This window comes from Oryctolagus cuniculus, chromosome 1 (genome assembly GCF_964237555.1).
Source record: "Oryctolagus cuniculus chromosome 1, mOryCun1.1, whole genome shotgun sequence".
NCBI lineage: Eukaryota > Metazoa > Chordata > Mammalia > Lagomorpha > Leporidae > Oryctolagus > Oryctolagus cuniculus.
In genome coordinates, this window is record NC_091432.1 from 81373077 (window position 1) to 81400926 (window position 27850).

The following is a 27850-nucleotide window of genomic DNA, read 5'->3' on the forward strand; positions in this document are numbered from 1 at the left end:
AAAAGTATCAGGAACAACTGCCATGGCATTCTCTAAAAAAATGCAACAAAATTCTGCCTTCTCACTTATTATCTGTAAAGCAAACATGTTTATGGATGCCCAAGCAGTTCAACAACTGCTTCATACAACTTGTGTGAAAGTCAGTAGAAACAAATAACATAATGATAGGGTATATGGTGTAAAAAGGAAATGTGAAAAATATATATATATATAATCCATGAATATATATACATACATGTATTCAATTTACTTTTGTGTGTGGGCTTTTCTTCTAGGCACATCATCTTTGCTCCAAGTAGTCATAACAAATATGCTGGAGAATCATTTCCTGGGATCTATGATGCTATGTTTGACATTGAAAATAAAGCAGACCCTCATTTGGCCTGGACAGAAGTAAAAAAACATATTTCTATTGCATCTTTCACAATTCAAGCAGCAGCAGGAACTCTCAAAGAAGTATTATAAAAAGATCTTAGCCAAGTGGCTAGCCATTAAAGGTGTTGCTGAAGATAAAATTCATCATCTTTTTAATAACTCGTGAAGCCAGTGTTCAAAAATCTTGCTTTACATGTCACATTGACTTTAGATTTCTACCTTGTTCATCTGCAAAGAGCTTTTTGGCTCTTTAAATATTCATAACTGTATTACAAAAGTGTTGGTCTAACAAAACAAAAAGCCCCTGTTATGTGGCAGGAAAAAAAATAACAGAAATTTAACTAAAATTAATGACAAGGAATTTGAATTCTCAGAAATCACTAGTGGGAATGTAAAGTAGTATAACCATTTTAAATGCTGGAAAAGAGTTTGATAGCTTTTTTTTTTTTGACAGGCAGAGTGGACAGTGAGAGAGACAGAAAGGTCTTCCTTTGCCATTGGTTCACCCTCCAATGGCCGCCATGGCCTGCGTGCTGTGGCTGGTGCGCTGCGGCCGGTGCACTTCACTGATCCGATGGCAGGAGCCAGGTGCTTCTCCTGGTCTCCCATGGGGTGCAGGGCCCAAGCACTTGGGCCATCCTCCACTGCACTCCCTGGGCACAGCAGAGAGCTGGCCTGGAAGAGGGGCAACAGGGACAGAATCCGGCGCCCCGACCGGGACTAGAACCCGGTGTGCCGGCGCCGCAAGGCGGAGGATTAGCCTAGTGAGCTGCGGCGCTGGCCCTTGATAGCTTCTTAAGTTAAATATGACTACAAAGTTCCAATTGTAGGTGTCTACTCAAGAAGGAAAAAAAACCTTCTTGACCATATGGTAGGAACAACCCAAATGTCCATCATCAGATAAATGAATAAACTGTGATATATCTGCAGTGGAATAATCATCAGCAATACCAATGAAATAACTGTCAATAGTTGCAATATTACTGGCAGCTGTGATTGAGGGAAAGAAGCCAGACACAAGTGAGTACATAGCATATAAATCTAGTTATACAAAGAAGTGGCACAACTATAGTATGCTGTTGGAACTTAGATCAGTGGCTGCCTAGACAGGTGGTCAGTGGAGGAGGATGACTGCAAAGAAGCTTGAGGAAACTTACTTTTTTTTTTTGGTGCCTTAAGCTGAGTGGTGGATACACAGGCATATATTTGTAGAACCGGCTCATACTTAAAATGTATGTGTACGTTTTATTGCAGGAAAACTAGGCCCCAGTAAATCTGATTACAAAAGTCCATCTAAAAAACTGGAAGAGCACACTTTTAGAAAATGATGATGTAGTGTAAATGCTCAGAAGAAAAGTTCAATTGGGACAGGCATCTTGCGTAGTTTTAAGATGTCGGTTAAGATGTCTGTAATCTTCTATCACAGTGCCTGGGCTTGAGCTTCTGCCTTTTTTTTTTTTTTTTTTTTTTTTTTTTTTGACAGGTAGAGCTACAGACAGTGAGGGAGACAGAGAGAAAGGTCTTCTTTCCCTTGGTTCAGCCCCCAAGTGGCTGCCAAGGCCAGCGCTGTGCCAATCCAAAGCCAGAAGCCAGGCACCTCCTCCTGGTCTCCTATGCGGGTGCAGGGCCCAAGCACCTGTGCCATGTTCCATTGCCCTCCCAGGCCACAGCAGAGAGCTGGACTGGAAGAGGAGCAAGCGGCACTAGAACCCGGCGCACCAATGGGATGCCAGCACCGCAGTGGTGGATTAACCCAGTGAGCCACGGTGCCTTGCCCCTAGGTTCTGCTATTGATTCCAGCTTTCTGCTGATGCAAATCCTGGGAAATAGCAGGGGATGGCTCAAGTAGTTGGGGTCCTGCTACCCATGAAGCTCCTGGTTTCAACATGGCCCAGCTCTGGCTGTTGTAAGCATTTGGGGAGTGAACCCACAGATAGCTTTCTCTTTCTCTGCCTTCCATGATTTTTTTTTTTTTAAACAGGAAATAAAAATGTTTTAAAGAGTAGCAACTAGCTGAGGAACAAAAATTTCCAATGCATCTCAATATTACTAGAAGATACTTTACTGATTTTCCAAAATAAAATATGCAATATGTACAGTAATGACCTTGAGTCATCTAGAGATACATTTTAAACACGGGAGTGGGTACTTGTAGTAGTAAGATGCTACTTAGGACACCAACATTCCATATTGAAGTACCTGGGTTTTAAGTTCTTGCTTCCAGCTTCCTGCTAATGGGCACCCTACGGGGGGAGGTGATGGCTCAAGTAGTTGGGTCTCTGTCACCTACATGGGAGACCTGGCTGACTTTTAGACTCCTGACTTTCGCCTGCTCCTGATCTGGCTATTGTAGGTTTTTGTGAAGTGAACCAGCACATGAGATCTCTCTCTCTCAAAAATGAGTTCTTATTTTGCTTAAAGGGAAGAGTATTCTTAATTTGTATGCTATTTATTAAGTATAAATGAATGTATGACATGTATAAAATTAGACTATCAAAATAATTTTTCTCAATTCTTTTTTTAAAAGATTTATTAAAGTCAGAGTTACGGAGAGGCAGAGAGGCAGAGATAGTCTGTCTTCCATCTGATGGTTCACTCCCCAAATGGCCACAATGACCAGAACTGTGCCAATCTGAAGCCAGGAACTAGGAGCTTCTTCTGAGTCTCCCACAGGGGTGCAGGGACCTAAGAATTTGGACCATTTTCTGCTCCTTTCCCAGGCCATAGGAGAGAGCTGGATTGGAAGTAGAGCAGCTGGGACTCGAACTGGTGCCCATATGGGATGCCGGCACTGCAGGCAGTGGCTTCACACGCTACACCACAGTGCCAGTTCCTGTTTTCTCAATTCTAAGGATTTAACTTTGGTGCCATACTATACTTGCAAAAACACTTCATTTGAGAGCATATACTTAAAAGTAACCATTACCATTTGCTCTCTGTGACCTGAGGCAAACAGTGCAACTTTCCTTTGCCTCAGAAAACAGGTAATAATATACAGTACAACCATGGAAATTTCTGAAGAGTAATTAAAGCCATCATGAAGCACTCAGGAAAGTGCTTATCATATTTTAATTGTGCCTCAAAATTTGTTATTACTGTCTACAGCTTCAAACTATTTCTTACAAATAATGCCTCCTAAATTCCCAAACCTCAATCACAAACAGGATTTTTTGGAATGTCCTCTTAATAAGTGTATTGTAAAAGTCCTGTGATTACACACTTTTCCTGAAAGTTTCAAATTACTGCCTAAAAAAATTGGACTAGAATTTCACCTAAGTATCTTACAATTCTGATTTTATTACCCTGCCATTTGCTTCAGTCTCCCTAATCCCCTTAAATCTGTTTCCCTATGCAGTCTTTTCCAGCTATAATTTAGGTGGTGTATTGGGAGGACCTGAAGGGATCTTTAAGGTATCCAAAACAGTCCAGGTTGGCCTCTAATATGAAGTAGGCAGTCTGGGATCAATCTTTTTATGGATCTTACCACACTTGAGCCATCAGCTTGTCTCCCAAGGTACGTGATAACAAAAAACAAGAATCGGGATTGGGATTAGAGCGCTGACAGAAACCTAGGCACTCCAAAATGGATCCAAGTGTCCCAATGCAAACTCCACCCATCTAATCTTGTAAGGTTATTCATAAAATTGTACTTGCAACAATCTCAATTATGATCAGTCTAAAGAAATGAAATTTAAGTTGACAACTTTCACACTTCATCTACCTTAAAAAGAAACCATGTCTGCCTAAAGTGTTTTATCATTGATACTCACAGAATTAAAGTTGAAGTCTGTGTCACACCCACACAGGTGTCCTTTCCCATTCTTCTGAAGAGTAATTTTTCTTTCATACTTAGGATCCATTATAGATGATCTTGGTGGCACACTGTGAATGTTTACTATGTATGCCCAAATGATCTTTTATTATATGTATTCATTTCCAAGGCTGTGTATTCCTACTGTAGCATACTATGCATGCCCAAATAATCTTTTATTATATTTATTCATTTCCAAGGCTGTGTATTCCTACTGTAGCATACTCAAAGTATAATCAAAGGCAGGGCTTCTCATTGTTTTTTAATTAAGTCAATATGCCCTCAAAGAAGTTCAGAATGATTGCATCCTCCAAATTAGCGAAGCGATGTATTAGATGCATCACATGGCCTGTCTACTTATGAATTCCAAATCCTAAGAGCCAGGCAAAACCTCAGTGCAAGCTTCTGATCTCACCAATAGCCGTGGAAGACTTCAAGCGGATTTGTAATGTGTTGGACTCAGCAGTTTCTAGAGAAAAACATAGTCTCCGAAACCTTTGTCTAAATTCCCTATTTTTGTTTAGACTCTCCCTCTATTCCAAAACATGGGAGTTACCCAAGATTTTACTCTTCAGTTCATAATTCCTTTCATTTCAAGATCCAAAGTTTCTTAATTTATCTCCTCTACCTACTGCTTCTGCTATATTTCATCCTAACTGGTTTTGTTACACACCTCCAATTGTTTCTTTCCTTCAAACTGATCTTTCTGAAATAAAATGCAAGCTCTATTACAAATACATGAAAGAGGTATGTGGGGGAGGTGCTTAACTATGTCTGTAGGAATCTACAAATGATTTTTAAGAATGTTAAAAAATTATGTATATGAGATCCCTCAAAAATTTGTGGAAAATGAATGAAAATGCTATACATGGATTTCCCCCCAAATTTTTTTTGCATCAAAGTAAACTTCTAATTCCTTTTTCTGTGGACATTTTGAAATACACTCATATTTATGGATGCACCCCTCCAACCCGTACACATACACAGTGCTGTACTTGGTAAAGTTTTTCCTTTAGAGACCTGGGTAAACAACTCTGAAAAAGCTAGATATGTATACTGGAACTAGATAACTAAGGAAATGGATAGCAGAAGCTGGGAACCAGATTTTTCACTGTAGTGAGAAGTTCAAGAGATAAGGAAAGAGGCTGGAATCATTTATGTGGTAATGAGTTAGAATTGGAAACATATGAACTCATGGTTAGCCTAACATATACTTCGTTACATATGAAATATAGGTGTGTGTGTATATATATACATATACAAATACATACAAGTTAGTATCTACACATGTACTTCCTTGTTATAAAACAGAGTACCTATAACCAAAGACAACCCACTAGCAATAAATACCCAGATACTGGTTTCCAATACTGTTTTCCCATGAAAGAAACCAGATATCTTTGGAGAAATGACTAATTCTAGAATTTGGGCAGTAAATAAATCAAATATGCTCCAAACATCTTGAAATACCAGAAAATAAGTGCTGAATACAAAACACTGAAAAAAAAAATACAAAAAAAATCTGACACAAGGAAAATAGGAGTTAATAAGGCCACAATAACAATTTGAACACCATAACAAAGTAATACTGGATTATACCTCAAACCATAAATATCCATGAGTCCATATTAATGTGAATAATTATGTGAATGGGGAGGAGACAAATACTCTGTGTAGAAAATTCCCAAGGAAATGGAATATGATACTATTGTCTGCCTCTTCTCCCCACCCCACTTCTAATTATGAGCTGCATATACTGATTTCCTTCCAAACAGTGGAAGAGGATTGGGGCAACTACCTTTGCAATGAAAAAACAGACACACACTACTGTAAGGCAGCTGATCAAAATGATAATTCATGTTTACAGTCTGTCCTTGATACAATGGGAGAACTGCACTTCAGCTCTGTGGTTTTTCTTTCCCTGATTACAGTTAATGATTGATCTGACAAACTGCCCCAGTACCAAGAGGAGCCCAAGAGACATAATGACTAAATATAATTTGGTCTTCTAGGTAGACTTCAAAAAAATTTTTGGACTACAAAAAAATGTATTTGGTAAGAACCATCAAAATCTGACTAAAACATGGACTCAGTGTAGTTAGTACAATGAATCAACATTGGTTCAGTAATTCTAATGAGTGTACCTACTAATGTGGTATTCATAGTGGAAACTGAGTGTGTTATATATATAAACTCTATGTACTGTTTTTACAGTTTTTATACAAAGCCCAAACTGTTCTAAAGTAAAATGTTTAAAGAAATCACACTGATAAAAAGGAGAAAAAAAAAAAGGCTAACTTATCAGAAAACGATGCTGTCTTTACCATTTAGTATATATACAGCAGAACAGTCTGGAAATTATTCTACAGATTCTTGGGCCCCACTTCTAGAGTTTCTGATTTAGTAGGTCTAGATTGGGGACCAAGAGTTTGTATTTCTAGAAAATCCCCAGTGATGCAGATACTACTGATCTAGAAATGGTACTTTGATAAATTCTGGTCTGGTCCAGAAGATGAAAGACAATTCAAATTATCTTTTGCCATCTGGTCCCTCCCACAATCTTACCTACTGTCTTTCCCATGCAGGTAACTTACATTTCAGGTACTCCAATTTAAGTAACTGTTTTCATCAGGTCCCATACCAATAAGCAAAACAAACAAGTTAGTCATTGTTTTGGTACAGGTTTTATCTAACAGAGATATGAATTTCATTGTTGGTCAAAAACAGAAACTATTAATATACAAGGGAACACAAACACAAGAAAGTTAACCAGACAAAAAATGAATAAACATCCAACTGTAAATTGGAATGAGCATAATGAAGGAATTTTATAACATTAATACACTCATTTAATCTCTTTAATGGAGAAAAAAGTACCTCAAGTTCAAGGAGGCTTGCCTTTTCCAAGATCACTAATCTGAATTAGCAAACATTTTTAAAAAGGTTATTTTGCCATCAGCAGAAGCTGATTCAGAAACTGAGGGAGTAGTATACAAACCAGGCAATCTAACGGGGGAATGGATGTTCCAAGAGGCAATCTGACCATTGTGCCAAATACTTGCCCTAGCATACAATCTTTATAGGCTGTTGGTTTTAATTTTAATCTACGTGAAGTAGATTAGTCTACTAAACTGGAAAACTAAGAAGTCATCAAAAAGTTTTGATGAAAACACTGTCTTTGGAAAACTGTTCTTGAAGGGACTCTGTATTTAAAAATCCATAAGAATTTAAAATCAAGCAGTAACAATGCAGAAAATCTTTATAAGCTGAGCATTTTATGAATAATGCCAGAATTAGAAAGCTGTGGGCATCTAAATTAAACTGAAAAGGTAAGTCACACAATACCAAATGAACTCAAGGTGTTAAAATAACAGGACAGTTGAGAAGCAGTCAGGAAAGATACCAACTTGCCACTTCCCAATTAAGAGAAATGAAACACAAAAATAATTTATCAACAAAACCTAAAAGTTAGCTGTTCTCAACATCTTGCATTTTGGAACTAAGGCAACTGGAATTATGATATTAGCAAAAGAATACAAAGCAAATACCAATTATGAATGCCAGGTCAAAATAATTTGCATCAAACAATAACTTGTTAAAGAGTACCTGGCTGTTAAAAACAGTAAAGCTAGGCCGGCGCCGTGGCTCATTAGGCTAATCCTCCACCTTGCGGCGCCGGCACACCGGGTTCTAGTCCCGGTTGGGGCGCCGGATTCTGTCCCGGTTGCCCCTCTTCCAGGCCAGCTCTCTGCTGTGGCCAGGGAGTGCAGTGGAGGATGGCCCAGGTGCTTGGGCCCTGCACCCCATGGGAGACCAGGAAAAGCACCTGGATCCTGGCTCCTGCCATCGGATCAGCGCGGTGCGCCGGCTGCAGCGGCGGCCATTGGAGGGTGATCTAACGGCAAAGGAAGACCTTTCTCTCTGTCTCTCTCTCTCACTGTCCACTCTGCCTGTCAAAAAAATAAATAAATAAAAAAATTAAAAAAAAAAATAAAGCTATGGAGTACATACCCAAATGCCTTAAAACAGACACCGCATTTCAGAAATGAGCTTTCAAATGTTTACTTATTGTGGATGTATGCATGGTAGAATTTTTCAGGCTGAGGAATGAATGCCTTTTTTAAAAAGCAGGCAGTGAGGACAAAATAACTCAAAGTTTTCTTAAAATATTTGCAAGAACTCTTCAATGTTCTCTTCACTTGATGGTTAAAGAACTGTCTAAAGAAAAGTCAAACAAGTTATACTTATCAAGAATTAAAATCTCTTAAAATAAAATATGAAGTAGAATCATTACACTCCTTTGCCAGTATGCAGTTCTGCTAAGAAGTTGTATCATCAACTTGTCAACATCCATTAATTGCAATTCATATTTTAATTATTTATAAATTTCTGATTTAAATAATGACAAGAAATTTGTAATAAAATTAAGATATGTTCAAGAGTTCCACAAGAAATAATGGTCAAAATTAAACTTTCTACTTTAGTCAACATTTATGTACCAAGGCTAATTACTTATGTCTTACAGTTATGATTTTAACATAGGAGTAAGATTAACATGATATAAAAACTTCATGTACTAGTTTTTTTTACAATACTTCTATAAATCTAAAATTATCTCAAAATAAGAGACTACAAAAAAAACCTTAATTTCTTAAGATCTTATTTCTGTTTTGCTAGCAAATTGCTAGGCAGGAAAAACAGGATTTTGATTTCCCATGCTGGGCTAGTTACAATAGTATCTATCTAACTTTGATTGCTTTGCTATAGTAATTACCTTAAATGCTAAGACAAAGCATATTCCTAGAGAAAAACTCACTAAAGTTAACAAGCATTTTTTATTAACTTTTTTTTTAAAAGACAAATTGATAAGTAAATTATATTCTACCTATCACTCTTAATTTATGTATGAGTCTAAGATTAAGTATTATATAGATTTTTATCTGGGCAACAAATTCAGAGGTTTTTAGAAAAAGAAGCAAAAAAATAAAATGGTCACTAGTGAACCAGACCACATAAAATGTATCTCAAAAAAAAAAAAAAAAAAAAACCCAAAAACTTGAAACATAATTTATTTGCTTTAAATAACAGTTCACCTCATGTAACACATATTAAGGATTATATTGGGGGAAAAAACCTCAAGAAGGAGGCATTGAAGAAGGTATATTAACCACTGCCTTAGATCAAATTAAGTATAAAACCCCTGCTTCAAACAATAAGAAATATGTCTAAATGAACCTAGTTTCCAAAATCATGAAATAAAACTAAAAAAAGTGACTATATCTTCCAGTACTAGACACATATGTACTTACTTGCAGAGTCTAATATTTACTGCCCCAAAATTTTGTCATGTCATTTTAATGGCATCAAAACCTGTATGCCATATTATTTTGAGTTCTTATAATAGAAACAGAGCTAAACATTTTAATAATTATATAACTAAACAGATATTTGCTAAGAATACTAGAATGATAATACTAAGTTAAAATCATATTTTTGCAAGTTTTGCTTCTTAAGAATTCCATTAATACCAAGAAAACACTCAAGGGGTTTGGAAAACAAACCCCTTTCATTTTCATTTTAAATCTATGTAAGTAAGCCTAATTAATCCCCAAATTTATGCTAAATTCTACCAGTTTTGGCTTTCATAACATTTCATTTTCTTCTTGAGTTCCACACAGAAAAAGTAGCCTCTCCTTTAATTAAGCCAGTTAGTATAACAGGAGAACATATAATCAACATTGTGTCACTATTGTTCTCAGGTTTTCCATGAAAGCCTTAAAATAAAAACTACAAAAGAATTGAGCTATTTCATTTATTTAATATGTATTAGTTATCATAAAGCAATGTTTATATATTTAGTTTTTTGATTCCCTAATGTATTTCCACAAACTTTTGAGTCTACAGTTTTACAGATATAGTTTTCCATCAGGGAGACCAAATATTTAATTTCTTCTTACATATAACTAATTAGAGGTTTTAAGAGAGAGTATAGGTTATAAATCAAGTAAATTTAGTGATAACACTATACAAAACCCTTTTGAATAATCAGGAAAAACATTTTTAACATTATTTTGTCATAAAATAAGAGAATTTTAGCGAAACTGATAACTCTATAATCTTAATTATATTTCCCATACTCTTAACAAGTAATATATGTACTGATGTAATTTTTCAGTTTTATTAACTGTAAACAAGTTCCAATTTGTCAATCAATGCTTATATTTCCCTTTACTTACTGCACTTCCTCAGGATTAATCCTCTTAGAAAAAGTAACTATCACAAGGAAAAACAATGCCAGCCTTATCTTTTCTGTAAAGATATTCAAGTATTATAGGAACAGAAATCTATGGAAAAAACTAATTAAAATTTTGACATTTTGTCTTGCTTTACTAATTATGGGACGATAGAAGTGAGAAAAGTTCATTATACTTTTCAGCTTAATGAAATATTACACAAAGAAATACTGCAAATATGTTTATGATCTATACTCTAGCTTCAAGTATAGGACACAACTACAGTTCTATCAGTATGAGAAATGAATAATCAGTCTTATGTAACTGGAAAGGAAGATGGGAGGCACAAAAAGACAGACTGACTTTGGCTTTTAAGAATCTAACGCTGACCCTGAAATGCCAAGATACAACAACAACAACAACAGCAACAGATTACAGCAGCAAGCCACCACTTCACCACATTAAGAATTCTGAAACAGGCAGTAGGTTTGTCCCCATCCCCTCATTCAATCTGAAATATCTTTCTGTTTTTCAGGCTTTTTGGTCATAGGCAGTTCAAGGCTTGCCCACTGCATAGGTTCAGCTTTTCTCATGGTGATTTCAATCTTTGTTGCAGTCATAGTTACATAACTTCGTTTTACATCAATCACCTATAACATATTGAAGAGAATTAATCTTGGATAGTTTAATTAGTCTCAGAGAAAAGTATCAGTCTTGCTTACACTAATATTCCCAAATTCAAGCCATTATAGCCTTTTTTAATACTCATATTTAAAATTTTTGGTAAGATATAATGCTGTTATATTTTTAAATTTTATGTAACGTTTATATAAATGCTGTTATATATATTTCCATTAAACTGTAATAAATAGCTTCTTCTACAATGGTATTTTATAAAAAAAAAAGTGGTGAATCTGTAATACTTACACCCCATAATTTCACATTTTGATGAAATTCCTTCTCTCTTTCAAATACAATGTGAACATTTAACTGTAAAAAGATAACCAAAATTCAATTATCAAATTCACACCGAAGGCTTCTATCAAACACCGATTATAAGACATTTAAACAAATAAACTATTTCAAGAAACTGCCAGTATCAAATGTCTTTTTCAACGGAGAACACTATCAACAGAAAAAACACTGACTTGAAATTTCATCCTGAGAACTATGAACCATATTATTTGCTAATTTTCTAAACTCTGTAGTATCTACAGAATGCCTTGGAATATGAATTATGCAGACATTTTCATTTGAAACAGTTTTCATGAAGTCAACTTAAATAATTTTCTGAACAGGAAAAATTGTAAGATTGTAAGATCCTTTCTCAAAATCAGAAAAATATTTTTGTAACATAAAGAACAATGAGCAGAAAAGACATTTTACTTAAAATTATTTAGTATACTTACCAATGTACTATTTGCTTCTACTCGACTAAGTTCTGGAAGTGAATTTTTAGCATATACTGAAATGGTGACTTCACCTCCAGTCTGATGCCAGTCGTGTCTACATGGAACAACTTTTTTACCCTGTTAATTTAAGAGAAATTTAAGTCCAAAAAGTGCCAAATAATTCACTTCTCTGAGATGAATTTGATCTAATTAAGAAAAAATTAACATGCACAACTGAACATTTAAGGCTTATGGGGCAAACTACTGAAATTTACATAAAAATATATATATTGGATACAAAGAATCTTAGTTTTAAGATTTGAGAACAAGCTTATTCTTCCCATTTGTTTTTTTTTCAGGGCCACAGTATGATCACATATTTAAAAGGCAGTAAACTTTACCCAATATTCTAAAATCCACTAATTACTGTCATAAAAACATTCTTTAACCTCATGAATAGGAACTTTTAATTTATTCTCTACAATAAGAATCTGAGGGCAAAGGAAAAAAAAATCTGATCACTTATAACTATCTATACTGTTATTAAATACATATTTTCCTCCTGTACTAATATGTAGAAAACTGAGAATTTGTTGAAGCAATTTTTTGATTGCTATTATGGAAATAATCATTATATTTTAACGGCACACTACCATATCAATAAATGAGAACAATTTGGTCAATAATTCAGGAAATTGAGATACTACTGTTGTAAAAGGCAATGTTTAAATTTTGGTACCATTACACTAATAAAGTTAAATTACACATATCACATTTTTGCCCATACTTATTGGCTCAGCTGGTTCAGATTTGGTAACTGCATACATTACAACAACTACAAAATACATCAGTCCATTAAGGGATATATTTTGAAAACTTTTTAACATAATAGAAAGTATTTTATCTTTTCAAACTAAATCTTTCAAACTTTGAACCTCAAAGAAAATATACAGGTGGATATATCTTTATACTAATGAAATGTTCTTAGAAGTTTTGTGGTATATGAATTATTATAACTTGGAAAAGTATATTTATAATATTCAACCATATTATTAAAAAGTAGTAACTAGAAGAATATTCAAATGTTGAATAAATCTCTAAATCTGAAAATTCACTTTATGAACTGTAAGCCCCAAGTTTTATATATTTACATATGCACACACATACACACATACACAAACATACACATATACCAAAAAAGTTCATTGCACTATAGGGATTATTAGATTCAGTATAGCATAAGGGAATAATATATTATAAAATAAATTCATAGTTAATAGATAAAAACTTCCTTAGCAATACATTTCTTGGCTTTCTAAACGTTAACGACCTTTGGAGAAATTATCTACATAGACTCAAGTTTTTTTTTTTTAGAAAGCTGTCCATGGAAGTAGGAACTGATGCCCATTTTCTCTTTAGCCAACAGAGGCATTCAAAACAATCCACCTAACCAAGTCTGTAATCCACTTCCTTGGCCATTAGATGGAGGGTTTGAGATTCTGGTAAACAGTTGAATAAAGTATGAAGTGGGGAAAAAAAAAAAAAATCAGAACTCTAAATGTAACCTACATCATTACATAAATGGAGGGGCCAGTGCTGTGGCACAGGAGGTAAAGCTGCCAGCAGCAGTGCCGGCATCCCATTTGGGTGCTGGTTCAAGTGGAGCCATCTGCTCCACTTCCAATCCGGCTCCTTGCTAATGTGCCTAGGAAAGCAGTGGAAGATGGCCCAAGTGCTTGGGTCCCTGCACCCACATGGAAAATCTGGCAAAACCCCTGGCTCCAGATCAGGCCAGCTCTGGCCATTGCGACCATTTGGAGAGTGAACCAGTGGATGGAAGATCTCTTTTTCTCTCTCTCTGTAACTCTGTCTTTCAAATAAATAAATCTTTAAAAACATACATAAATAGAACATACATAATACTTAACAAATAGAAAAGTGTTTTCTAAAAAGCAAATATGAAAAGGCTGTGTAGTTAGTTTTAATAATAATAAAAGACAAGGACGCTTCAATTTTGGCAGGCTTAACTATTTCACAAAATCCCACACGTCTACACCAGCATACACAATGACTATTTTACTCAACAGGCAATGCTCTGAGAGCTTCATTTAGATTAATTTTTACTTTATAGGCATGTCAAAGCTTTTCTGTTCAAGGAAGACCGATTTTTAAATCTAAAAGAGAATAATTTCAAGTCTTTTAAAAACGAGATGACTACAACTCAGTAAGTTGTTTTTTAAAAGCTTACTTACATCATCCTTTTTAGTCCACAAGTGTTTTCCTGTCGTACAGCCCTCCTGGGCTAAGAATGTGTTAAAGTCAGAGGTTTTTCTTCTACAACAGCTCCAGTATTTCATCCTTTAAATTATAGAAAAAGTTTATACGTAAAAATCTCAAAACCAATTAAATCCAGAATTACAATGATATGTGTGATTAAAAAATAAACCTGCTACTTCAGTATCTTAATAAAGTTACTGAACAATTACAATAGATATTTGTCAAGAAGACTAATAATGTAAAAAATCAGAGTATCCATTTATTATAGTAATTTCAAGACATTTAAAGCCATCACAATATTCAAAATCATTTTTCACAGACAGCTCATGTTTGTTTTTTCTTGAAGCTATCAAAAAGTGGTATGACCAGAGATTCATAATTCTTACCCTTCAACAACTCAATAAAGTGAGACTAGCAAACAAATTAAATACTAATATTTATACAATCTGTGATGGTCAATCCCAAAACAGGTGAAACTGATTATCAGTTAAGAAAAAAACAAAAAACCTAAAAACACAGGAAGCCAAAATTTAAAGGACTTCAAGTTTGATTCCTGAACAAAATGGAAACATATCAGATGATTTTAACACAGCACTATTTTCTATGTACTACCATATAATATGAAGATTTAATATTTTTAACCTTCTCCATAACGTATTTTAATTAGTCATGTGTAAGTTACCCTTCATGAAAAATAGGTACTCCAGAATGATATACACAGACTTCTTCTAGACTCTCTTGACCCTGGTATGTCTAAAAGAGAAAAAAGAGGAAAAAATTACCTGCATATTCCTCAATTACATCTTATAAATATCTCCATTACTGGTTATCTTTATGAATTTTGCAAAATATTCAGTAACAACTACCTAGAACATTCATAAATTCATCCCAGAACATTCTAGAAAGGAATGATAAATTATTTCCTTTGGGACATGGCTAAATTCTAGGTTCCTGTGAAAAAGGCATACAGAAAAGTAGGCAATAGGATATATTATGATGCTTTTGGGGCCAGTGCTGTGGCACTGTAGGTTAAGTCTCCACCTACAGCACTGGCATCCCATATGGGTGCTGGTTCAAGTCCAGGCTGCTCCACTTCCGAACCAGCTCCATACTGATGACCTGGGAAAGCAGCAGAGGACGGCCCAAGTGCTTGGGCCCAGGCACCCACGTGGGAGACCCAGAAGAAGCTCCTGGCTTTAGATCCGCCCAGCTCTGGCCATTTCAGCATATGGGATATGGGGAGTGAAATCAGCAAATGGACGACCTCTCTTTCTGTCTCTCCCTCTCTGTAACTCTGCCTCTTGAATAAATAAATTAATCTTTTTTTTTAAAAAAATGATGCTTTCAGCTTTTCAGGAATGAGGTCTCTTCCAAGCATGCCCATGTATGGTCATTATCTGTGTGAGCATTATCACTTAATATGGGAACTCTTTTAAACAATTCTGAAAATTCTGCAGTGATGGTGATTTTTTATCCTTATAAAGGAAAAAAAAAATCAGATATATATTTTCCATGGTTTGTCTGAGAGATCCGGGCCCTGTAACTGTTGTAGGTGAAGGCATAACAGATGAACTCAGTAAAAGTTGTTAATAAAACATGGATGCAGCTAGTAATGTATTTTTTTCTTAGTGTAACTACAAGTAACTCAAAAGTTTGAAGATATATATATATATGAAAAAGTGTGTGAGAGAGTGACAGAGAGATGTCTTTCATCTGCTGGTTCATTCCCAAAATAGCCACAACTAAGGCAGGTCCAGGCAGAAGTCAGGAAGAACTCTATCTAGGTTTCTTTCATGGGTGGCGGAAACTCAAGTACTTGAGCCATCATCTGCTGCCTCCTAAGTGCGTTAGTAGGAAGATGCACTGGAAATGAAGCAGCCAAGGGCTGGAACCAGCACTCTAATATGGGATGCAGGTGCCCTAAGGGGTGGTTTAACACACTGCACCAAAATACCTGCACCTAAGTGTTTATTTTTTGTAAATCCATATGCTGTGTATATTTCAATATACTCCATAAGCAAATGCCTCTTCAGTCTGTTACTTTTTTTTTTTTTTTTTTTTTTTTGACAGGCAGAGTGGACAGTGAGAGAGAGAGACAGAGAGAAAGGTCTTCCTTTGCCGTTGGTTCACCCTCCAATGGCTGCCTTGGCCGGCGCGCTGCGGCCGGCGCACCACGCTGATCCGATGGCAGGAGCCAGGAGCCAGGTGCTTTTCCTGGTCTCCCATGGGGTGCAGGGCCCAAGCACCTGGGCCATCCTCCACTGCACTCCCTGGCCACAGCAGAGAGCTGGCCTGGAAGAGGGGCAACCAGGACAGAATCCGGCGCCCCGACCGGGACTAGAACCCGGTGTGCTGGCGCCGCTAGGCGGAGGATTAGCCTAGTGAGCCGCGGCGCCGGCCCAGTCTGTTACATTTTGAACTTATTACTATTGCCCCCCCAACCTACTCTTTTTCCCATCTCCCAAAGCAAAATTCGGATAAGTTCTCTTGAATTTCTGTTCTCTTTCCTGCTATAGTTACTTTATCATAAAATCCAGTCAAATTTACTTGAAAATATCTATCAGTTTAATTTGCTAACTTTCCTCATAAACTTGCAGATTTTACGCAGTTGAACTACAGTTTACTAATACATTTCTGAGCCTTCAATTTCTGTTCTACTGTCTAATTACAATTATTTATTTCCATAATTATCTCATTTAAAGTCCTTTAATTACATCTAGCTCATATGCCCCTCTATGAAAAAATACTCATGGCCTTGAAGTATGCAAAGATTTCTTAAATAGGATATAGAAAGCACTAGTCACAAAGAAAAAGATAGACAATTTGAATCTCTTTCAAATTAAAGTGACTTTGTCTATCAAAGCCATCACTGAAAAAAATGAAGGGTGTAGTATATCTGACAGAGGACTTGTAGTCAATATATATTAAAAATTCCTAAATTGATTAGAAAACCCAAAATTAGGTAAAAGATTTTGAACATTTCACAAAAGAGGATATCACTTGCTAGCCCCCACAATGTTAAGCATGTAATAAATGCTCATGCAATTACTAAACGAGATTTATTCTCACATTTTTATTACATATGATGCTACTCAGTCTCTTATCTATATCTGTGGTCCTAGTCCATAGAATAGTGCCAACTGCTAAGAGGTACCCAAATGTTCGCTGAACTCAATCAGTGAATTATACCCCTTTCTTCCAAATTAAAATTTTACTTGGTAACACAAGTTTTGTAACATATACCTTTGAACACCCTCCATTTTTACATGAGGTTCCAATCTTAATTTCATCATTGTCTTCTTCTGAAACAAAGGGGAAAAATGAAATTTAAACAGTAAAATATAATTTCACTGCTGTATAATTTTTAAAAAGTAGTGTTTTCTAGAAAACTGTTTAAAAAAAAAACAGTACTATCATTAGTTTGCCTGCATCCTCCAAATAATATATGGTGCATTGCTATTCTATAATGGAATGGTTTATACAGTATATTTAACGTCATAAAAAGGAACACACACACACAGAGAGAAAGAGAGAAAGAGAGAGAGAGAAAGAGAAAGAGAGAGAGAAAGAAAGAGAGAGAGAGAGAGAGAGAGAGAGAGAGAGGCATTTTCAGCCTGCTGGTTCACTCACCAAATGTCAGCAACACTTGGGGCTGGGCCAGGATAAAGCTAGAAGCCAGCTATTCCATCCTGGTGTCCCATATGGGTGGCAGCTTTCCCAGGCATATTAGCAGGAAGGTGGATCAGAAATGGAGCACCCAGGACTCAAATTGGCACTCCGATATGGGATACTGACAAGGTGGCTTAACCTGCTATGCTGTAACACCAGCCCCATAGAAATGTATTTTTGTCATCATGGTATCAAGCATAGGTCACAATTGAGTCTGTTTTATGTAATGCACAAGGAAACATTTTCAATTATTAATTTCAATTATTAAAGCAATTTCACTCACTGTTTAAAAATAAGCCTGGGGGTGGTATTGTGGTACAGCAGGTTAAGCCATTGCCTGTGATGCTGAATATTCAGTATGGGTGCTGGCATCCCTTATGAACACCGGTTCATGTTCAGGCTGCTCCACTTCTGATCCAGCTCCCTGCTAATGCACCTCAGAAAGCAGTGGAAGATGGCCTGAGGGCTTGGGATCCAGAATCAATGTGGGAGACCCAGATGAAGCTCCTGGCTTTGGCCTTGCCCAGCCCCAGCCATTGTGGCCATTTGGGGAGTGAACCAGAAGATGTAAGATTCCTCTCTTTCTCTCTCTTTTAACTGCCTTTCAAATAAGTAAATAAATCTTTAAAATAAATAAAAATAATCAATAAAGGAACCACATACTTATTCATCCGGTATTATTACTAACATTTTAGAAAAATTTTAAGTTATTTACTATAACACATTTTACATATTTACATTTCTTACTATTTCATCCTTTTATTCAGTAAACTACTGCTACCTGTTTTGGATAACCACTTAGTTACACAAAAACATTAACAATAACACAAAAAGTAATCTTACCTTTCTTCTCCTCTTCAATCCCTGATGATAGTTTAAGTTTATCAAGTGCTTGTTTTAGGGAGGCAGATATTTTTAATTCCAAATTTGTCATTGGTTCATCTGGACTGGAGAAGTTTTAAACCTTCATTACAAAAATGTACCAAAACATTTCTTTGTACTTAAAAATCAATAATTTTAAAGCCTTCTAGGAAGAAGCCAAATGTGAATCAAGTTATTTCCACTAAAATATTTTATAGATAATGGCTATAATCTACTTACATTCTGTTTTAACCAAAAATGTTTTTATAATAAAGCCCAAAATGTTCAGTTGCTAGTAAGGAGAGTTAAAAGGAAAGGAGGGAAGACAAGAAAAAGACATATGCCAGTGTACAAAAAGATATAGAGCTCCCACATCCTGATGGTACATATACTATAATTATAATGGCACAAGAAGAAAATCTACAATGATGCTTTACTGTGCATATGCCCTGAAATTGAGGGGGAATAGAAATTCAAAGCTTAGCTAAGGAAAAAATCAAACAGTTCAAAACTTGGTGGCCTAAACAAGAATATTATGCAAAATCATAAAAGGAAATATCATAAACAAATGTTGTTATTTAAATGTGACAAAAGCACCCAACTGAATAAAGTATACCTTGGCCTTTTTATTGTTTCTACCGGTTTAGGGGCTTGAATGATGTGCTCCTGAAATTTGGGTTTCAATTCAGATAGTTCTTTCTTTTCTGTAGTCTTCACTTCAGGCTTGACTGGTTCAGGCGGCTTCTCATTATTATGCCTACCTTTCGTACAGCCCTGTTAGTCAAAGGTATTAAGAGTCATCCTGTCATCTATTTTTACAAGCCATGAAGAAATACTTTATTAGATTGACTTATTTTAATAATCTAAAAAAGGACTTCAAATTTGCTTTATTTGTGAAAGAATCATCTCTGAACAAAGCACTTTTTTTAAAAAGTCTTCAAATACACTTCTTAAATATGTTTTTACCTTTTCTATTAACCATAAACTTCTTGTTGACAGAAAATGAATTTTGGAGAACTTTAAAAAGAGAAGTCTACAAATTATTTACATACAAGTCTTTTATGCAAAAAGGCCTCAACTAGAGCACCAGCTCTACTTACTAGCTGTTCAACCCTGAACAAGAGAATTGTTTTAAACCTGTTTAAAATTGTTGCCTACCACATCCTTATCCTAATATATCTTTGAAGCCTATTATATACATCAAAAAGAAACCTAAAATGACAAATGATGAATTAGTATCTTAAAACCTTATTCTCTAAAAGCAGCCCTCCTCCCCCTTTTTAAGAGGCTCTGAACATGACATGAACTCCATTTTAAAAGGTGCTATTTGATAGTTAACAGGAACCAGTCAATAGGTACCAGAAATCAGACCTCCTTAAATCCAGAGCTTCCTGTAAGATACATTTTCAGGAAGATACTCTAGAAAAATAAAGTAGTACTTACTACAATGCTTAAGAAATCAGAAAAATCAGTTGTTCTTCTCTTACAGCAAGACCAACCCTACGAAACACAAGAGGGAAAAAGAATGGAAAGTGAGTACAGGAACAGTGACCCACTAAAACACTCTACTTGGACTTAACTCCTTGAATCCTGAAATTATTTTCATTTACATGGGATCTTCAAAAAGTTTGTGGAAATTGTGTATTATAAAAACCTATGCACAGACTTCAAAATTCTTTGCATCAAAATAAACTTACCTTTCAATTCCATTTTCTAATTTTAGTATATGTGCTGCAGAAGTGAGCACTGAATTCCATTTACTAAAAAGTTTCTGAAGTACCCTTGCCTACAGATTTCACTGTTTCAAAGTGTTACAATGATTTACCTTATCAACTGAGAAGATTTCTAACCTGTTTTAAAAGAACCAATTAATCAATGTTACAATGGCTTGTTTTGTGACCTATCATCAAAGGAAGCCTCTTAAAGCAGTGAAATAGAAATTGCTTTTATCTTCATGAACAGTACATTTTTGGAAGAATAACATTTTGTAATTCCTAAAAATCATATATTTAAAGGAAGTCAGGGTGATTTTTTTTTACTTTAAAAAAATCTAGTAAGGATAATAATTTACTTTCTAAACAAAACCCACAGTATGGTTCAGCAATAAGCATTCTATTTTAAGAACAACATAATTAACATGGCGCCAAATCATTATGAGAAATATCTCATAATGAAGGTGAAATGATCGTTTCAGTGAGAAGCATAAAAACACAGAAATTATTTTACAGAATGTGATTTTTTTTTAAAACAAAACATCAAGCAACTCAACAAAAAATGGCATTAAGACCTCTATTCCAAATGTACTATTGAGAACAGTGACACAAAAAATGTAGCAGTCTGAAGACATGAGCAGTTGCTAATTCAGATTAGGTGCCAACTTAGCACATACCACCTGGGCCTCACTGTTACTCAATATACTGCATATAAAATTTGGCAGTGATTTTTTTTTTACAACATGTACTTTCAGTGTTTTTTTAAAGAAAGTTTTGAATATGCTACAATTCAAAATTTCCCTTATTTTAAAATTTAATACTCTATATTTTAACACTGAATTCAGATATGTATGAACCAATCACGGCAGCATTCGATATAGGGTTTAAAAAGCACTGATAATAGTCATCAGAAAAGTTACGCTCTAGGAGAAAAATCTTAACTTTCTTAATCATATATATACACACACACACACACACACACACACACACAGAGAATTATGTAAGATACTGACATACATACATGTAAGACATATATACACACAGGCCAGCTGTTCCTAAATGCCAATCTGGATTCTATGCTGGTGCTCAGTAAAAAGAAAAAAAGAAGGATCCATTTAAGTATTGAGTATAAGGTTGCAAACTGCCCTTTCTTGACAAAGACAGTCCTTTTTTCTGAATATTCCCCTTATAATATAAAAATGCTCTTTTAAAATTAACATAATGCTTATTTAACTTCTTTTGTGGTCAAACAGGAAATTAGTGGCCCTATGTTGATGTACATATTGTCAGAAATTTATTGGGCCGTGAAATGTAATACTCTTGCAAAGTCTAGGTCTTCAAGAAATATTTATAAAGACAGTAATAAACAGAACACATTAAAGAGAAACAAAAATATTAAAACATGAAGTTACTAAGATTTAGAGTGATTAACAGTAAGGAAAGGAAAAAAACCAACTATCGACCAAGTAACTAGAAAGTCAGTGGTGTATCATTACCAGGGGCAGCAAAGTTGACAGGCAGACTATTTTTGGAATAAGAATTAGTTCATTTCAGAAACTCGTTTTAGGCTGCCAATGAGACACACAAATGGAAATATGTTGTAAGAGTCACTGGCATAGTGGTGGTGACATTGGAGGACACGAATGAATGAACTCAATGAGACAAAATAGGAACCCACAGTCTGAGAACTAAAGTATTCCAATGGCTAGGAGACAGGAAGAAAAATACATACGGAAATCAGGGTACGGTATCAACAAGAAAAATAATCAGAATAAGTGGCAGTCCAGGAAAGGTATAATTCCCAGAAAAGAAAAATAAATATTCCCATGGTATCCCAGCTTCAATCCCACATATAGGTATATAAAGAAGCTAAAAAGATATATAAGGAGGAGTCAGGTCTGAATCTGTCCCACAGAATGTTTGTTCTGTTTTCCATAAACTTGTTAATCTGTTATACAACTTTGTTTAGATTTGGTTGTACAACAGTGAAATACCGAAAGAGTCCAACTGCCCTCTGGAAGATATAATTAGAAACTCAAAGGGCATTACAATATGTGAACATGTAAGACTATCTTCCTGAGAACAACAGCCTCACTGCAGCATTTTCTTTTGAGGCAAACAAAGGAAACTCTCTAAATGTATCATATTGTCATAAATTTTAAACAGAACACCATCAAAAAGCTGGTTAAACACATTCTATTATTTTTCTAATTCTCCAGAACATCAAGGAAGCACAGGCTGAAAACTTACAACATCTCTTTTCAGTAAAAATAATCTTACATGTCTGCCCTGAGATTGGTACTATTAAATATTTATAACAATCTTTCCTAAAATTAAGAGCTGCTTTTGTTTGCCAGAAGCGACAGAAAGATTGAGAAGTACTACAACTGTTGGGGCTGGCGCTGTGACGTAGCAGGTAAAGCCACTGCCTGCAGTGCTGGCATCCCATATGGGTACCAGTTTGAGTCCTGGCTGCTCCACTTCTGATCCAGCTCTCTGCTATGGCCTGGGAAGGCAGTAGATGATGGGCCAAGTCCTTGGGCCCCTGCACATGCATGGGAGACCTGAAAGAATCTCCTGGCTTCTGATAGGTGCAGCTCCAGCAGTTAGGGCAATCTGGGGAGTGAACTAGTGGATGATGGAAGATCTCTCTCTCCCTGCCTCTGCCTCTCAACTAAATAAATAAATCCTAAAAAAAAAAAAAAAAAGGCCGGTGCCGTGGCTCACTAGGCTAATCCTCCGCCTTGCGGCGCAGGCACACTGGGTTCTAGTCTCGGTTGGGGCACTGGATTCTGTCCCGGTTGCCCCTCTTCCAGGCCAGCTCTCTGCTGTTGCCAGGGAGTGCAGTGGAGGATGGCCCAAGTGCTTGGGCCCTGCACCCCATGGGAGACCAGGATAAGTACCTGGCTCCTGTCATCGGATCAGCACGGTGCGCTGCCTGCAGCGCGCCGGCCGCGGCGGCCATTGGAGGGTGAACCAACGGCAAAGGAAGACTTTTCTTTCTCTCTCTCTCTCTGTCCACTCTGCCTGTCAAAAAAAAAAAAGAAAGAAAAAAAAATCCATGGGGAAATGGAATTAAAATTAGCACTTTTAAAAAAGAGGTAGTAATACAACTGCTTCTATTTCCTTTCAAAATTAAAAAAGCAAAAAAGGGGTATAGAAAATAATGAAAGTTTATAACTGGTAAAAAGATCACTATCTAGTGACTTCTTTGTTTCTAGTGGAATACATGCTTAACAAATCCCCAAAAGTTCACTAACAAAACAAAAAGTCAGAAGGTGAGAGAAAAAAGCCAAGAAACACTTAACATTATATCTCTAAATTTAACATACAGATAAGATGAAACTCAAAATATACTTTGTTCCTACCTTTAATGCATCATGAAAGACTGGAACACCTGGGTGGTATGTGCAGGCATCTGGTCAAAAATAGAGGAGAAAGGAAAAAGAAAAGCCACTAATTTATAATGAAAATTGCATATATCACCATTTCCTACAGGTATTAAGATGTAATTGTTTTTTTTTTTTTTAATTTTTTGACAGGCAGTTAGTGAAAGAGAGAGAGAGAGAGACAGAGAGTTAGAGACAGTGAGAGAGAGACAGAGAGAAAGGTCTTCCTTCTGTTGGTTCACTCCCCTAATGTCCGCCATGGCCGGCGCTGCGCAGATCCGAAGCCAGGAGCCGGGCGCTTCCTCCCAGTCTCCCATGCGGGTGCAGGGACCATCCTCTACTGCTCTCCTGGGCCACAGCAGAGCTGGACTGCAAGAGGAGCAACCGGGACTAGTACCCGGCGCCCCAACCAAGACTAGAACTCCCGTGGTGCCGCAGGCAGAGGATTAGCCAAGTAAGCCATGGGGCAGGCCAAGATGTAATTGTTTTTCTAAATGCAGTTAATATTATCCCTTACAATTTTTCTAATGCTTGAGTATGATGCATAGCACAAAGTGCATCAAATATTTAAATAAGTTACAAGGTTTTTTTTTTTTAAAGAATTTTTTTTAAGTTTATTTATTTATTTGACAGAGTTACAAACAGACAGACAGAGAGAAAGGTCTTCCTTCCATTGGTTCACCCCCAAATTGCCGCTACGCTGATCCAAAGCCAGGAGCCAGGTGCTTCCTCCTGGTCTCCCATGCGGGTGCAGGGCCCAAACATGTGGGCCGTCCTCCACTGCCTTCCTGGGCCACAGCAGAAAGCTGGACTGGAAGAGGAACAACTGGGACTAGAACCTAGTGCCCAAATGGGATGCCGGCGCCGCAGGCGGAGGATTAACCAAGTGAGCCACGGTGCCAGCCCAAGTTACAAGTTCTAATTCAAGAGTGTGATACATAGATAAAATAATACACAATAGTATAAGATACACAGATAAATAAACTCTCTATCCTTTGCATCTTTGTAGCAAAATCTGGTACCAAAACTTCAAGCTCCAAGCTTTTGACCATCAGCTTACAAATCTACATTTACAAAAATAGTATCAAGCTTAGGTGTTCTTATGTGCACTGATCTAGAAAGATTTATGAAGATTCCCTAAAAAGGTATTTTTGAAGAGCCCCCAAATTTAAAAACTGTTTTAATGTCTAATTGCTAATTTAACTTTTTTAGACAGATGTCAATTTCTAGGTAAAAACCTCATTGAAAGAAGTTTAAGCTATATAGTCTGTTTCCAGGTTGTCACTGAAGTTATTCAGTACTTCCTTCCTCCCTTCTCTACTATACCTTTAATTTTTAACTTATAAGAGGTATATTAAAATTTGCAACATGGCATATTTTCTTTAAAAAATTTTAGATAACACAGTTATTCCCTTCTTAGATGGTTTCACTAGCTTAAACAGCTCATCTCCCTGTTTGGAATTTTCACAAGGGTACCGCACTGAACCTTTCTAATTTGTTTTAGTTTTCAACTGTGGACAACTTCTGATTCCTGGTGTTGCCTTAAAGTGATTAATTCCTAGTGTCTAGAGGAATTTTTCTTAATAGCTGCTATGCTTCCTAAGTAACCATGTGTTACACAAACCATGTTTAGTCAATACACCAAAGTGTTAGATGTTTTCCTGGTACAGTAAGTAAATCCATAGATTTGGAAGAGCCTATTAACAGAAGGAGTGGGATTAAGTGCTGAAAAGAAGTTGGAAATAGAAATATGTAAAAGCATAAAGTGGAGAAAGGAATAGAAATACAGTATATTTTCAAACTGCAAAAATAATATGCAGTCAGAAGTATAAAATGTACAATGTATAACAGAGAGGCATAAAATACTCATAATAGTGGTCAACTGTGGCATAACAGAAGCACAAATGAGTCAGTTTTTAACCATACAACTAGCATAAGGAAAATCTGAAAAATCACTGCATTCAAGAGCCCATAGCAAGCAGATGGATATTTTCTTTACCAGCCTTTATCAGGCTTGCCAGTTTTGCTCAAATTAATAGTCAATGGCTAGATATCCTCAACCTCATCTGTTCGTTATTTTGGTCAACATACAAGGTCAAACTTCTTTCATTTTATAAACTTTCCCCTAACCCAGTCCACAGTTTTTATTATCATTTTCACTGTATCTCAATTTTCTTCATTCATTCAACCAATTTGCTGGAAGTATTTATCCTAAGTCTCTAAAATAACCCCCATTTTTGTTAAGAGAATAAACGTTCTACAATCTTAGTTGTGTTCTCTGCTGAACCTGGTACTGCTCACCACCAACTCTTGGAGAATGTTACTCCCTTAGTTCTCCTAGATGCACCTTATACTCTATCTGTATCATTTAATGCATGGGCACACGGCTTCCAACAAAGGGCTGCATCTCTCTTGAACTTCACACAGGTACATGGATCCATGAACATATGTCACATGACAAAGCATCAATCTTTCCCCTGTATTTGATGTTAAAAGAAAGTATGTACAGATATCAATTCAACTTATTATCTGCATAGGCTACCAACATCAAAGAGACTTTAAAATTCCTCACTTGTTGAGTTTAGCATCCCCTGAAACTTACAATTTCAGTTAGTAACCTTCAGTAACAATAAGAGTTGTGTCAATGACAGTAAGCGTGTATACAATGCATTTATGTTTTCCTTAAAATCCTGTATCAGTGGTTTATCGTTTTAGCTGAGGTCACCCGTTTATCTGCTCATAAAGACAAACATTTCAACTATCTCAGAGGTGAAAACGATTTAAAAAGTAATTCATTGGTTTTTAATCTGCATGATACCGAACCATGTTACTATCACGTAGAAATGTGACCTAATACTGCCAGCTTCCGAGGGTTGTTGTGAAGATTAAATGCGACAACAAACTGACAGACTTATTTCTGGCCTATAAAGAATATGCAATAAATGCTAGTTAAACTTCAGGAAGTGGTCTGAGGAAATTAATTCATTTCTTCAACTTTTACCAATCAACATTCAGATTCACTGGTCGTTTCCTAATGTTCACCTAGTGCAGTCACTAACTTTCACTTAGCGTCCAAAACTACACTTAGGTGCCCTAGAGAACACTAGCTCAAGTCACTGGGAAGATGGCACGGTATTAAGATGTGGAGGCCACCGCAAGGCTATGAAACAAATGCCGCTACAAAGTCAAAGACAAATAGGGCAGAGGCATCAAAATTTAGGTTAAAGACACAAAGTAACTCCCTTCCCTAACCAACAACCCCTTCTCAGAAAGCAAGCAGCTTTACTACAGCAGGTCCAGAGCTTTCGGACAAACTTACGTATTAATCACGAAGCAGAGCTTAAAGGTTAGGTTAAGTCGGGGCCCCTTCCTTCCTTCCCCACCGCGCCATGCACGCGAAATCACAGCCAGGTATCACCTGGGTAACTGCAAAGCAAGCTTGGGGGGGGGGGGTGTGTACCTCGTTAACTACATCCCCAGAGAGACTTGGGGGGCTGGGGCCAAGGGACTGTTCCAAGTGCCATAAGAATGAAAGAGAATGAGGGGGGCCAGCAAGGAACCACGTGGGTCCAGGGCACGCAAAGAGGTGGTTCAGCCCAGGGAGGCCCCGGCGGGGAGGGGGTGGCGATGAGCCGGGGCGGCAGTACGGGCTCGCGGAAGGACCCCGGGCGCCCCTGGGCCCACAGGGCTCCGCCGGGAGGAGGAAGTGGCTGGTAGAGAGGGCGACTGGCGGCTGTTTCTCTTACCATCGGAGTTATTCTCAGGATCGAAGCGCTGGCCGCAGCCCCGGTTGTAGCACAGCAGAGCCATTTTCTTTGCTCGGCGCTCCAGGTGAAGCCCAAACGCCAGGAACCGCAAGAGGGTGCGTTTCCAAGTCTCCGGTCACCAGTACCGGCTACACTGCTAGGGCGGCAGCCGGCTTCCGGAAACGGCCGGTTCCGCTTCAGGAACCTTCGCGAATTTTCCGGTCGCGCAGGCGCAGAGAAGATGGGAGGAGGCGGAGGAAGCGGCTGGGAGGGACCGCCTTAGTCGGGCTCCGGCGGCGGGCCGCGGCTTAGGAGCTGCAGCCCGGACGTTTGTAAGTGAGACACTTACAGAACAGAAAGTGAAGGTACGGACCGACCGCCGTGCC

The 27850-nt window shown here is 37.0% G+C and overlaps 2 protein-coding genes across 7 annotated transcripts in view; one reads left to right on the forward strand and one right to left on the reverse strand.

Annotated features, from left to right (window-relative positions):
* Positions 1–27850, forward strand: part of NAALAD2 (N-acetylated alpha-linked acidic dipeptidase 2) — a 113951-nt gene that overhangs the window by 44393 nt on the left and 41708 nt on the right. For all 5 annotated transcript variants that reach the window (XM_017344083.3, XM_070076667.1, XM_070076660.1 and 2 more), the window contains one exon: positions 276–27829. In XM_017344083.3, the coding sequence (XP_017199572.2) occupies positions 276–465 (190 nt within the window). In that variant the 3' untranslated portion in view covers positions 466–27829. The remainder of the gene's footprint in view (positions 1–275; positions 27830–27850) is intronic.
* On the reverse strand, positions 6852–27712 carry CHORDC1 (cysteine and histidine rich domain containing 1). Of its 2 annotated transcripts, none has more exons than XM_002708639.5 (11): positions 27465–27712; positions 23698–23747; positions 20061–20117; positions 19234–19391; positions 18600–18703; positions 17331–17389; positions 14770–14840; positions 14063–14168; positions 11829–11948; positions 11347–11409; positions 6852–11069 (listed from the first exon to the last, which is right to left on the reverse strand). In XM_002708639.5, the coding sequence occupies exons 1-11, from the start codon at positions 27526–27528 to the stop codon at positions 10926–10928; spliced, it is 996 nt and encodes a 331-aa protein (XP_002708685.1). In that variant the 5' UTR covers positions 27529–27712; the 3' UTR covers positions 6852–10925. The 2 variants fall into 2 exon arrangements, with proteins under 2 accessions (XP_002708685.1, XP_008261066.1); XM_008262844.4 differs by having other exon boundaries at positions 17331–17386; positions 27465–27692.

Coding starts and splice junctions, on each gene's coding strand:
- CHORDC1 (XM_002708639.5), bottom strand. CDS start 27,528: ATGGCTCTGCTGTGCTACAACCGGGGCTGCGGCCAGCGCTTCGATCCT. Junction 19,392..20,060: donor CTGATTTCTTAAGCATTGTA/GTAAGTACTACT, acceptor TTTGACTAACAG/GGCTGTACGAAAGGTAGGCA. Junction 14,841..17,330: donor AAAATGGAGGGTGTTCAAAG/GTATATGTTACA, acceptor TTTCTCTTTTAG/ACATACCAGGGTCAAGAGAG.